Source organism: Quercus robur, chromosome 8 (assembly GCF_932294415.1).
Source record: "Quercus robur chromosome 8, dhQueRobu3.1, whole genome shotgun sequence".
Lineage (NCBI taxonomy): Eukaryota > Viridiplantae > Streptophyta > Magnoliopsida > Fagales > Fagaceae > Quercus > Quercus robur.
The window spans coordinates 6,429,764-6,443,548 of record NC_065541.1 but is presented as its reverse complement, the minus strand read 5'-3'; the positions used below and the strand labels follow the sequence as shown (position 1 = coordinate 6,443,548).

The window sequence follows — 13,785 nt, the reverse complement described above, 5'->3', positions numbered from 1 at the left end:
TGGAATTGGGGAATAGCTGGTTCTGTTTTAGTTTGTCTGGGTTTCCTTTTTTTTTTTTTTTTTTTGGGTGAAAATTTGTCTGGGTTTCCTACCACTAGTCTCAGCTTAGTTTCTGGTAATGTGGCTTGTCTACTGTTTTCTGTGTAATGATTCTTGATTTGTTTGTTTGTTTAATAAATCTCTCAATCATTAAAAAAAATTGATTTGTTTTTCATCTTTATAAATATCTCTCAATCATTTTTAATAATCATGCAGCAGATTCTCATTATTTCATATCCAATTGTTTTGGCACAACAACAGGCATAACTTGGTTTTGATTTCAAAAAGATTTCTTGATTCACAATGGCTCAGAGCCCAGAGGTAGGAAGGAGAGTAAATGTGAACTCAAGCAAGATAGGTAGTATTCAATGTTAATGTCCATCTTGGAAGATGTTCTGAGAGAGTCTTATTTATTTACAGTAAAATGTAATTATGATTGACACCTTTTAGTTAGACAAACATTTTTCTTTCTGTCAAAATAGAGTTTAAATTATTCTTGTGAATTGGATAACAAATTCATTGAATAAGTTATTGCCCCACATTTCCTCATATTAAGTTAACAACTGGTATAATTGCATATAAATGATTCTGGTAGTAATGTGAAAGATAGAATTGGGGAGCTCTCCATGGACTATCAGTTTCCCAAAAGAATGGACATTGACCCTGACTCTGAGTCTTCTAATAAGGCTATTGAGAAATGGTCCACTTAATTTTGACCAAACCTGCCTGCACTTAGTGTGTCACACCAATAAATAAAGACCATTGACCCTGTCCAAGTGAGCAGAACAGGCACAATTGACTAGTGAGAAGTGAGAACTGAGAACTGAGGAAGGCTTTACCTTCCATGAGATCTTTTGAATCTTTATTTTAGAGGGTTGTAGAAGAAAGAGGTTAAGGAGTTAGCTACTTTTAGCTCACATTTTTAAGTTATGCAGGGTTGCTGGATAGATGGTGTAAAGATACTAGACTCAAGGTTAAAGCAGTAGTGAGGCAAGAAGCAGAAACAGTGAAGTGAAGTGCTTGTGAAACAGAGTAAAGCAAAGCAAGTGATGGTGTTGACACAAAACGGCACAAGGGACTTATGCTACTTGTAGTTTTCAATTTGTATTAGTTATTTAAGTTCACACATGAGTGTTGCACGTGCTATATGTAACTGTTCTCCGTGTAATTAGGGAATTAGTTTCTGTTTCAGTTAGCTGATCTGTTAGTATATATATTGAACCCGTGTACAGATAATGAATCAATTCATTTTCCCAGAATCAGAATATAGAAAGTTCCTCCAGAAGTTTCTTTTCTCTATTTCTTTTCTTAGCTTCCGTAGCTCTCTCTATTCTCTGTTTTCCAATCTTACATGGTATCAGAGCCTGAATCGCTTTCAATGGCGTCCAATCATCAACAAAGTTCATCTTCAACCTCACAGCGTGAGCTTTCACCAATGGAGGATCCGCATAGCCCATTCTTTCTGCATCACGGTGAATCACCTGGTGCGATCTTGGTTTCACAGCCATTAACAGAGGATAACTATCCTAACTGGGCTCGTGCTATGAAGATGGCTTTGGATGCCAAAAGCAAACTAGGTTTTGTCGATGGATCAATCACTGCTTCAATGGCAGTCACTCCACTGGAGAACAAGGCGTGGTCTAAGTGCAATTCGATGATTTCCTCTTGGATTCTGAATTGTGTCTCGCCTCATATCACTGCTAGTGTGATCTATAGGAACACTGCTCTTGAAGTTTGGAATGTACTCAAGAATCGTTTCTCTCAAGCTAATGGACCACGAATTTCACAGCTGCAGAAGCAAATTTCTAATGTGATGCAAGGAGATTCAACAGTCACCTCCTACTTCACAGTGCTTCAAGCTTCGTGGGACGAATTGTTAAATTTCAGACCTTTGCCTTGCTGTTCTTGTGGCAAGTGCACTTGTGGTGTGAATGATAAGATCAATTCACTTCAGCATCAAGATTCACTGATGCAATTTCTCAATGGATTGAATGATGCTTATTCTCAAGTACGGACTCAGATTCTCATGATGGAACCTGCTCCTTCTATAGACAAGGCTTTTTCTTTGGTGATTCAAGAAGAAAGGCAAAGATCTTCAAGTTTCAGTCTAGGTTCATCAGTTGAAACAACTGCTCTTGCTGTTAAAAATCAAAGCTTCACTCATGGCTCTGGTTTTGCAAATAATTCTGGCAAGAATTTCAAAGGCAATACTGGAAAAGGAAGGCCTATGTGCAGTTATTGTGGCAAGCTTGGTCACATCAAGGAGAAGTGTTATAAATTGGTTGGTTTTCCACCGAGTTATAAGCAGAAGGGAAAAGCTCCAATGGCAAATCAGATCAGTCTTGAGGGTGATCAATCTCAGATTGGAGAAACACAGCTAGGCAGTGGTAATTTTCCATTCACTGCGGATCAATGCCAGCAATTGATTTCTCTACTCAACACTCATGCCTTCTCATCTGATTCTTGTGAGGGTGTTCATTCAGCCAATTCCGCAATTACTTCCACTGCTGCTTCAGGTAAAACTTGTCATATGTTTCAAGATTGTATGTCTTTAAGCATGCGACATTCTGTATTTGCTATGAATCCTGTACACAAAACTGCTTTTAATAGTGAGACTTGGGTTCTTGATACTGGTGCTACAGATCACATAATTCACTCTGTCACCTTATTCACCAAAATCACTAGTTCTATATCTACTTCTGTTCAATTGCCTAATGGTGAGAAAGTTGCTGTCACTCACATAGGCACCATCCAAATCACATCCACCTTAATTCTTGAAAACGTTCTTTGTGTTCCCTCCTTTTCATTCAACCTAATCTCTGTTAGCAAATTGACAAAATGCCTATCTTGTTGTTTTGTTTTTCTTTCAAAATTTTGCTTCATACAGGACCTGTCATGTTGGAAAACGATTGGAGTGGGTAAATTGCACAACAATCTTTACTTGCTGCAAGTTTCACCAGATTGCAAATCTATATCAGGAGCTTCTTCCATTTTACAATCTGTTTTTGATTCACTTGTAAATTCTGTTTCCAATGTTCCTGTTGTTTCTAAGCCATTTCTTTGGCATCTTAGACTTGGGCATGTTTCCGATAATAAGCTCAATACTCTGCACAATCATATTCCTGATGTAATCCAATTTCAAAGCAATAAAGATTGTGTTCTTTGTCCTATTGCTAAACAGAAAAAGTTACCATTTCCATCCTTTAATCACATTTCCTCTAATGCTTTTGATATTGTCCATTGTGATGTTTGGGGTCCTTTTGTTAAACCTACTCAAGAAGGTTTCAAATATTTTCTTACTTTAGTTGATGATGCTACTAGATCTACTTGGGTCTATCTAATGAAATACAAATCAGATACTAGGCCACTGCTTGTTTCTTTTTACAACATGATATGTACACAATTTCACACAAAAATCAAGGTGTTTAGAACTGATAATGCTCCTGAGTTTTTCTTGAAAGATTTTTTTTCTGCAAATGGTATTATACATCAACACTCTTGTGTAGCCACTCCACAACAAAATTCAGTTGTGGAGAGGAAACACCAACATATCTTGAGCATGGCTAGGGCCTTGAGATTTCAATCTAATGTCCCTCTTTATCTTTGGGGTGAGTGTGTGTTGACTGCTGTACATATCATTAACAGGTTGCCTTCCCCTATTTTGAATAACAAATCTCCTTTTGAAAAGTTATATGGCACAACCCCTTCTTATGAGCATCTCAAAGTTTTTGGTTGTCTTTGTTTTGCTTCAACTTTAATTCAACATAGAACTAAGTTTGATCCCAGGTCTGTACCTTGTGTTTTTCTTGGATACCCATTTGGTGTTAAGGGTTACAAACTTCTCAACCTATTTACTAAGAAAATTTTCATTTCTAGGAATGTGATTTTTCATGAAACCCTTTTTCCTTTTGTGTCAGATCCTTATTCATCCTCTTCTCATTCCAATATTCCTCTACCTCATTTGTTTCCTTCAGTAGCTTCACCTCATGATCCTTTGCTTTCTTTTCCAACTTCTGATATTGTCACAGATTCTATTCCTTCACCATCTCAGGTCAGTCCCTCTACTCCACTTCCTGATCCTGTTTCTTCCCTTTCTTCCAATACTCCTATCCTAGATGAGTCCCTAAATGAGTCTCTTTCCATGTCTAATCCTCCAAATATATCTAGTAGTCCTTCTCTTTCTCCTGCTATTGCTGATGTTGTTCCAACCTTAGACATTGTTGCTTCCACTCCATCTTTAAGAAGGTCACAAAGGGTTTCCAAGCCTCCTACCTATCTGCAATCATACAAATGCAGCTCAGTTATTTGTGATCCATTTTCTCACTCCACTTCTTCCATCAAGGCAGGTTCTTCACATCCCACTTCAGGTACCAAATACCCTTTATCTTCTTATCTTTCTACTTCACATTTATCCACTTCTTATGCCCATTTTTGTTCCCTCATTACTAATATTCCTGAACCCAAGTCCTACTTTGAGGCTGTCAAAACTCCACAGTGGCAGGAAGCAATGGATACAGAAATTGCTGCCTTAGAGGCTAACAATACTTGGACTCTCACAACTTTACCTCCTCATAAGAAGGCTGTGGGTTGCAAATGGGTTTATAGGGTAAAATATAGGGCAGATGGCAGTATTGAAAGGTACAAGGCACGTTTAGTGGCGAAGGGGTTTACTCAACAAGAGGGCCTTGACTTTACTGAAACTTTCTCTCCCGTTGCCAAAATGGCTACTGTCAAGACTTTATTGGTTGTTTCTGCTGTTCGGGGTTGGCATTTGGCTCAACTTGATGTCAATAATGCCTTCCTTCATGGTGATCTACATGAGGATGTATACATGTAGCTTCCACAGGGGTTTCACTGCAAGGGGGGACTGGTTTGTAAGCTCAATAAGTCCTTATATGGACTTAAGCAAGCTTCCAGACAGTGGTACTCTAAGCTTTCATCCACAATCTTACAATATGGTTTCAAACAATCAAAGTCAGACTACTCTTTGTTTACTAAGAAGTCTCAAAGGTCATTTTTGGCCCTATTAGTTTATGTTGATGACATCCTCATTGCTAGCAATGATGTCAAGGCAGTGGAAGAACTTAAACTATTTTTGGATAAGAAATTCAAGCTTAAAGACCTTGGAAGTTTGAAATATTTTCTTGGCCTTGAAGTGGCTAGATCAGATAAGGGAATCACATTGTGCCAAAGAAAATATGCCCTTGAGATACTTAAGGATGCAGGGATGACAGCTTGTAAGCCTTGCACGGTTCCAATGGACCAAAATTTGAAGCTAAGTAAGCATTATGGAGAATTGTTGGCTAGTCCTGAAATCTATAGAAGATTGGTTGGTAGATTACTATATCTAACCATTACTAGGCCAGATTTGGCATATCCAGTCCACAAGCTCAGCCAATTCATGTCCAAGCCTAGAAAACCTCACTTGGATGCAGCTTATAAGGTACTGCAGTATATCAAAAGCTATCCTGGTCAAGGAATTTTGTTGTCTTCAAGATCTGATTTCCATTTGAAAGGGTACACTGATGCAGATTGGGCAGCATGTGTAGATACTAGGAGATCAACGACTGGATATTGCATATTTCTAGGTGATTCTTTGGTATCATGGAAGTCTAAAAAGCAGTCCATTGTGTCTAGATCTTCTGCAGAGGCTGAATACAGGGCAATGGCTGTGACAGTATGTGAAATAACCTGGCTGCTAGCTCTATTGAAGGATCTTGAAGTGTATCATCCACAACCGGCCCTACTTTTCTGTGATAACAAAGCTCCCATATATATAGGAGAGAATCCTGTATTTCATGAACGTACAAAGCACATAGAAATAGACTGCCACCTGGTTAGAGACAAAGTGCAAGATCAAGTAATCAAGTTGTTTTATACTCCAACTCACACACAGTTAGCAGATTTGTTGACAAAGGCACTTGGTGCTCGACAATTGTTTTCTTTACTTGACAAAATGAGCATAATCAATATCCATGGAACTGAAGCTAACCTTGAGGGGGGCTGTAAAGATACTAGACTCAAGGTTAAAGCAGCAGTGAGGCAAGAAGCAGAAACAGTGAAGTGAAGTGCTTGTGAAACAGAGTAAAGCAAAGCAAGTGATGGTGTTGACACAAAACGGCACAAGGGACTTATGCTACTTGTAGTTTTCAATTTGTATTAGTTATTTAAGTTCACACGTGAGTGTTGCACGTGCTATATGTAACTGTTCTCCGTGTAATTAGGGAATTAGTTTCTGTTTCAGTTAGCTGATCTTTTAGTATATATATTGAACCCGTGTACAGATAATGAATCAATTCATTTTCCCAGAATCAGAATATAGAAAGTTCCTCCAGAAGTTTCTTTTCTCTATTTCTTTTCTTAGCTTCCGTAGCTCTCTCTATTCTCTGTTTTCCAATCTTACTGGTTTCTTTAAAATGAGTAAGAAAGGAGAAGAAAGAAAGGAAAAAGAAAGAGCATTCCTTGAGAATGGAAGCAAGGTACTGGAGAAGCTAATTGTCTCTTGCAATGGGAAGCCTATTCCCATCCGGAGCTTTACAGTTCAACAGCTCCACCAAGCAACCAACAACTATCATAATCATCTGGGAACGTATTGGTTCAAGGGTTCTCTTGAAGGACGACTTGTTCTCGTTAAGCGATTTCCTGACTCGAAATTTTTGGCCGATTTTGTAATCAATGATTTAGTAATCTCTGCACAGATGAGTGGTCACGCTAATGTATTAAAACTCATAGGGTGTTGTCTCGAGACTACATCTCCCATTTTAGTGTATGAATTTGCTGCCAATGGCCTTCTTGCAGATCGAATTTATTCCTCTCGTGTTATTGAATGACAACATCAACCCATGGCGTGGAAAAGAAGGTTAAAAATTGCAAGGCAGATTGCTCATGCAATTTCCTATCTCCATATTGGGTTCTCAAGACCTGTCATCCACATGGCTATAGATATGGAAAGTATCTTATTAGATGAAAATGATGTTCCCAAATTGTCCAACTTTTTGGTTTCCGTTTCAATTCCTGAGGGTGAAACTGAGGTAGAAGCTGCTGGCGACTTCTGGTCTTCGAAGTTCAAAACCCCCGAGATTGAAGCAACAGGTAAGGCAATGGAGAAAACTGATGTGTATCACTTCAGCGAGTTTCTTCTAGAACTTTTAACTGGAGAGGAACTTTATATTGATAAAGATTCTAGCTTAACAGCATACATCCGTAACCATGCTCAAGGTCGATGCATAAGCAAGATTATGGATCCTACAATTTTGGCAGAGCAGCAATTACAAGCTGTGCTGGACCTCACCTTGAGATGTACAGAGGATGATCCACAGAGAAGGCCAACTATGGTAGATGTCACCAAAGAACTAAGGCGGATTGAGAGGTTTGTGCCATATGATTAACTGTTTTCTCACATGGTTCATCTAAGTTCCTTTCCAACCATCATTTCTAGATATGTAGTTATTACCATAAATTAACTAATGTGAAATGCTACAAAGATAGAAACAAAATTTTATTGCCGAATTGAATGATGTGTATGGTTATATAATGTTCTTAATGAGTTCTGCTACCCTCTTTCACCAATAGCTTTGAAAGCCATGGAAATTTCAAATTTGGACTGATATGTTAATTTACAAATGAAAGTTGGTTTTGTTCACAATTTCAAACCCCCAGACCTTGCGTTCATTTTAGATTTTTTTTGGTCTCATGTGATGGCTCTGTAAGCATGGAAAATAATATAGGCTGTTGGCATGAGGTCTTATAACAGGACATAAGAGATTTGAAGGGGAGAAGTTTCTAGGTGCTGCTATGTAGGTTTGTCTTGGTTGCCATAGTTTATCACATCTGTATACAGAGATGTGAGAGTTCACAATGGTAATGTTAAATCTGAAGAGGAAATATTGCAGTGTTTGAACGGGAATATATTATCCTTGTATAATTGCAAAATTTTGAGTGGGAATAGATCACTAAACTCATTCCATTTCTCTCAATCATCCTTGAATACACATCTGAATGAAATACATATTGTTGCATCGAACAGAGATGTGCCTAATCCAGCTCTAGTAAGAATGAAACAAAAATTATCAATATCCTAAAAGACATGCCTAATCTGGCGTTGCTGCTCCATTATGTCATATCTGCAAAAGAAAATTCAGATTTCACCCAAGGGAGATAAACAGCGATAAATGTTACCAAAATCAAATACAAACTTTTCTGGAGAAATTTTGCTGCAGAGGCTTGCTCAAACTTTAGACTGAAGTGACAAAATACATCAAATCAAAGCTCTAGGTCAAGCTAACTCATCTCATGCCCAGAAACTCTAATCCAATAGCATTGGATGTCAGTCCATGCTGACACAAATATGCAGCATTGTAAAACTTAGTCAGATGTGTCATTGCATTGCAACAAAGAATAGTCATAATAGTGTTATGAGGGCTAACAAATTGTGCCATTCTGACGGCTCCAACACAATTCATAGCTGATGAACATCCAAAAAGGACCCACTATTCTTCAAAAGAATCCTAAAAAGAAAAAGAAAAAAAGTTGAAGGAAAACACACACAAGTTAATTGTGTTCTAGCAAAGTAAATGGGGGAAAGAATGGAGTTTTTATGTCATTAATGGTAGATTACAATAAAATGTCCTGTACAGTAAAATCAGCAAAACATCCACTAGTAGAATTGGCACACTCTCTTTTCCATCAGTTTAATTTCTCGACTTTCTTACCAAAATATATCACTTTAAAAAACCAAGAGCTTGCACTTACCTAGACGTGTCAACAGCTTCCAAATACGTGCCTCATAAATCCGCCCATCAAGTTTTGCCATCATGAAATTATGAGTTAACCTGTTGATTCCAATTCCTTCTGATACCGTGTCAAATACCAAATGCTATGCAAATTACCAAAATATATCACTTAAAAATACCAAGAACTCAGGCGGATTGAGAGGTTTGTTCATGATTAATTATTTTCTCACTTGGTTCATCCATGTTCCTTTCCAAATACCAAATGCTAGAAATGTATTTACAATTAGGATTTGGTCTCGTGTGATGCTGTAATGCTTGGAAAATAATATAGGCTGCTGTTAGCATGAGATCTTGCAACTAGGCATAGAGATGTTAAGTGGAGAAGTTCAAGGTCCTGCTATGCAAATTAGACTTGGCTACCACAGTTTATTACATCTGGATGCACAATGTGAAAGAGTTCATAATGTTAATGTTAAATATAAAGAGGCAACATCTCAGTTTTTGAAACAAAACCTTGTGTTTGAATTGTGGTACAGCTGCTTCCTGTTTTTAGTTTGTTTGGTTCTCTTGTGGCTTCAGCTTTTATTTTTCAACTAGTCGCAGACCTGCGCAATGCGTGGGATAATATTGATGTCATATTATTTTTTGTTAAGTAAAGAATGAGAATAATAGTCGAAATTTATAAGTAATAGTCTCAAACTCATCTCACAATAATGTGATTACATTGTAATATATATAATAAATTTTATGTAAGTAAAGAAGTCTTTATCTTGATTTTTGTGTGTGTGTATATATATTTTGGCGAGGAAAAATGTTGCATTTTACTTTCAATTATTATATATGACAAAATATTTTGTAATATGTTATAATAGTGTGAGATATGTATCAAAACACAACACAATTAAAAAATGGAAAATGTATAATTTTTATTAGAACATGAAAATGAATCTTGTTGGTTTCATATGAAAGCTAACATTATTTTGCATTTTTGGAGAAGTTACTGAGCAATTTATCCAAACTTTGTTTCCATTTTATCACATAAGAACTATTAAACAAAATTATAATAGTTTCTATTTTGATAATCACTAAATTCATGTATTAGAATCAACTATTTCAAAAAAATTTTCTCCCCAAAACATATATTGATTTCTATTATTCCTTTCCATACAATTTAAAAAATGTGAAAAACTAAGGAAGCTAAATGTGTAGTTGATTGTTTCTCCAAAAAATAAGAATGTGTAGTTGATCTTAGTCAATCAATAAATTGCATAAAAGGGATAGGGGAAAGCAAACGTATTCACGATATAATTGTTTCTGTATATGTCCATATTTGTTTTTGTATAATAATACTCTTGCTTTCTAAAATATTCATGTAGTAATTGTATCTTGTTTGATCTTTCCCAGTTATGCAGCTTTAACCCAACTCAGAGCATATAAACCAATGATCATGAAAAAGAACCTAGCAAAATGAAGCCAAACACAATTTCTAAATTTTAGTGATAAATTAACAGAGAGATTAAAAGATATCACAAATATGTAGTGATGATTAAAAAAATTTCCATCACAAATACTATACTTATTGGTTTTAAGAGAGATTAAAAGAAAACATATATAAATATAAAATATGTGTGTGTGTGTGTGTTGGGGGGGGGGGGGGGGGGGGGAGGGGAGGAAAAATGTATATACAATAAATAAGTGTTGAGGGATATACGATACATAAGTGTTGAGAGAGGGGAAACGTTGGAGAAGAGGAAAAGACTTTGTATGCTTTGGTAATTGAAAAATGTATTTATAACTGGTAAGTTGCATGGTTAATGTTATATATATATATATATTCTTTAAAACAAAAAAAAAAAAAAAACAAAAAACTCATCAAATCCAATATAGTAACACAATAGTAAGTCAGAACATAGGACTTTTGGGCTACCATATAGGTTTATGAAAAATTTAAGAATTTCCATATTCATTATTTTTTTTTCCCAAAAATTTTTATCAGAGAAAATAATTTCCTTCATAAATGAGAATTTTATGGATTTTTTTTTTTTTCAATTAGATAGAAGAAATATATAGGAAGTCAAAAAAAAATTGATTGTATTTGTAAAAGAGCTAATAGTAAATATTTATGTACATATTATTTAAGAATTATAATAGTGAAATTTGCAGTACAAAAGAAATGCCTAGTTGATTTCTTGTTGTATTTATCTATTATATTTCTTATGTTATTTCTATTATATTTTTGAATATTTAAGGAGTATGATGGATTGAAGTGCAACATATCATAGCCAAATTGAACAATAAGATATAAGATATAAGTTTAAGGTTTTTTTTTTTTTTTTTTTTTTTCTCTTGAGAATTAGATAAGCTAAATTAAGCTAATTACTAAGGTAATATGATTTAATTCATGTTGGAGTATACAAAATCTATTGGATAGCATGATTTGAATTAAGTTGTAAGATTTCCTAAGAACGAAATCACGTTGAGGTATATGCTTCAATTGAGAGAATTTTTTAATTTCAAATTAATGGACATTAGTATTACCATGGAAACATGAAGCAATATTGCATGCATGTCCACAATCATAAAATGGATGCAATAGTTATAAATTGTAAGATTTTTTTTTTTTTTTTTTTTTTTTTGAGAAGATAAATGGTACCCAAATACAAAGAAAAAGAGGAGCACCATACGGTCAATACCTATTATCAATCATAATATTTTTCCTCTTCCAAGGTGTCCTAAGAAGTTATAAATTAGCATCAATTTAGATGAGATTAAAAGAAAATTATCAAGAATTTATGTAGTATTTAATTTAAAATATTACAAAGCTCTTCAGAAAATAAAATAAACAAATGAGAGGCAAATGATCATGTACTAAATCAATAAAACACATTCTAATTCTTTAAACACAAACCATTTTAATGGGTAAAATGCAATTATGTAAAAAAAAAAATTGTAAATATGAATACAAAGAAATAGAATATCAATTAAAAAAAAGAAAAAAAAGAAACATGGTATTTACAATCCTGGAAAAGAAAATCCAATACAAACCTTTACATCGTAATTTTTCAAAGAATTAATGAAAATAACCATATTAAACTAAGTTATAATCCCAAATACAAAGAAAAAGAGGAACAACATATGGTCCGTACCTATCAATCATAATATTTTGTTTCCTATTCCAAGTTTTCCTAAGAAGTTAAAAATTAGCATAGATTTAGATGAGATTAATAGAAAAGTAGCAAGAATTTATGTAGTATTTAATTTAAAAATTACAAAGCCATTTAGAAAATAAAATAGACAAATGGGAGGCAAATGATCACGTACTAAATCAATAAAGCACATTACAATTCTTTAGACACTAACAATTTTAATGGGTAAAACATAATAATGTAAAGAAAAATTGTAAACATGAATACAAAGAGATAGACTATCAATTGAAAATTGGAAAATAGAAAAATGGTATTTACAACCCTAGAAATGAAAATCCAGTCCAAATCATAAAAAATTGCCACAAAAAAAGCAAAGAAGTTCAAGGGAAGAAAAAGAAAAACTGACCTCAAATGGACTTTCCAATTATAGTTGAAATTTGGTCACTGATAGGGTGGAAAGAAAGCAATTCAAAACCTATATATATAAAAATTAAATCAGTGGGTTTTAAATCCAAAGGGAGGCAATTGAATGTTTTGATGGGAGAAAGAAACCGTTTTTTTTTATAAGGAGATAATAAGTTAGAAAGAGAGAATGATTGATTGCTAGATTTAAGGGAATTTGGATTCAATGAGAAAGTCGTTAACAGTATAAACATTAGCCATTTGTTTGATGGGAAGATGATGAGTTGAGAGAGAGAATGATGTGACATGGCGATGATGTGGCTCAACTGGAGCATAGCAATAATAAATACTACACTTCAGCTTTTAGATATATATAAACTAATCACACACCTTCGCGTTACGCATGATAGTTTTTATAGAGTTATCTCATAAATAAATAAATAAATAAATATATATATATATATATATTATTGTTTTACTTTTGCCTATGTAACTTATATAAAATTCTTATATGGTAAAATTATCCAAATCATGCTATGTAATAGAATAATATTATATTCTTTAAAATGCAATAGGATAACATTTAACAATTAGAGTGAACAAAAAAGAAAAAAACTTAAAACACAAAACACAAAATTAAATTGCATCAACTTAAAGTAGAGTTCTTAAAAATACAAAAAATGAATAACCTAAAGCAAAGATGCAAGGAAAAAAAAATCCAACAAAAAATTGAGAGAGAAATAACATCTTTTGTGAGGGAAAATTATGCATAGAAATATAGAATGGAAAAAATAATGAAAATTTTATAATAAGAGGATAAGAATAAGAAAAAACAAAATAAGCGAAGATAAAGGGAAAGATAAAGAGTGATATTAAGGTAGACGGCAGTGAGGAGATGAAAATGTGAAAGGAATGAGAAATGTTGAAGAAAATATAAATGTTAAAAAAATGAGTGCAATTTTATAAGGAAATTTTTATTTAATTAAAACATTATATGTTTCATTTTTTTAAATAAAAAAAATATTAATAATTTAATGATATGGAGGATATGGCTAAATTTAAATGGTCAATTGTAGTAGTGTTATTGATGTTAGCTTGATTTTTTTTTTTTTTTTTTTTTTTTTTGGCAACATGAAAAATGATAAACCCTATCCATATAACTAAATTAAAGTTGCTTTATGATGTTGAGTTAACAAAACGAATTGGTGGTTACCAGAAAGCTAACAATTTTTTTTTTTTTTTTAAAGAATAAACTTGAAAGCTGAACATGAATTGTCTTGTTTTATTGTTTGTCATTTGGGTGAAATTGAAACCTCGCATAAATTAATGAAGTGTCATTAGACCTATTAACCATTATAGCTCTAAAAACTATCAATAAAAAACAACTTAGCATAAATCAGTACTTACGCTTTGCAAGTCAAGAGGCTACACATACACCACCACGCACCCTTGGTAGGTAGTCACTC

The 13,785-nt window shown here is 34.0% G+C and overlaps 1 protein-coding gene across 1 annotated transcript in view; it reads left to right on the top strand.

The window, feature by feature from the left end:
* Positions 1-7,594, top strand: part of LOC126694350 (serine/threonine-protein kinase ZRK3-like) — a 100,172-nt gene extending 92,578 nt beyond the window's left edge. Inside the window, exon 2 of the mRNA XM_050390585.1 lies at positions 6,899-7,594. Coding sequence (XP_050246542.1) covers positions 6,899-7,427 — 529 coding nt within the window. The 3' untranslated portion in view covers positions 7,428-7,594. The remainder of the gene's footprint in view (positions 1-6,898) is intronic.
* The last annotated feature ends 6,191 nt before the right edge of the window (positions 7,595-13,785 follow it).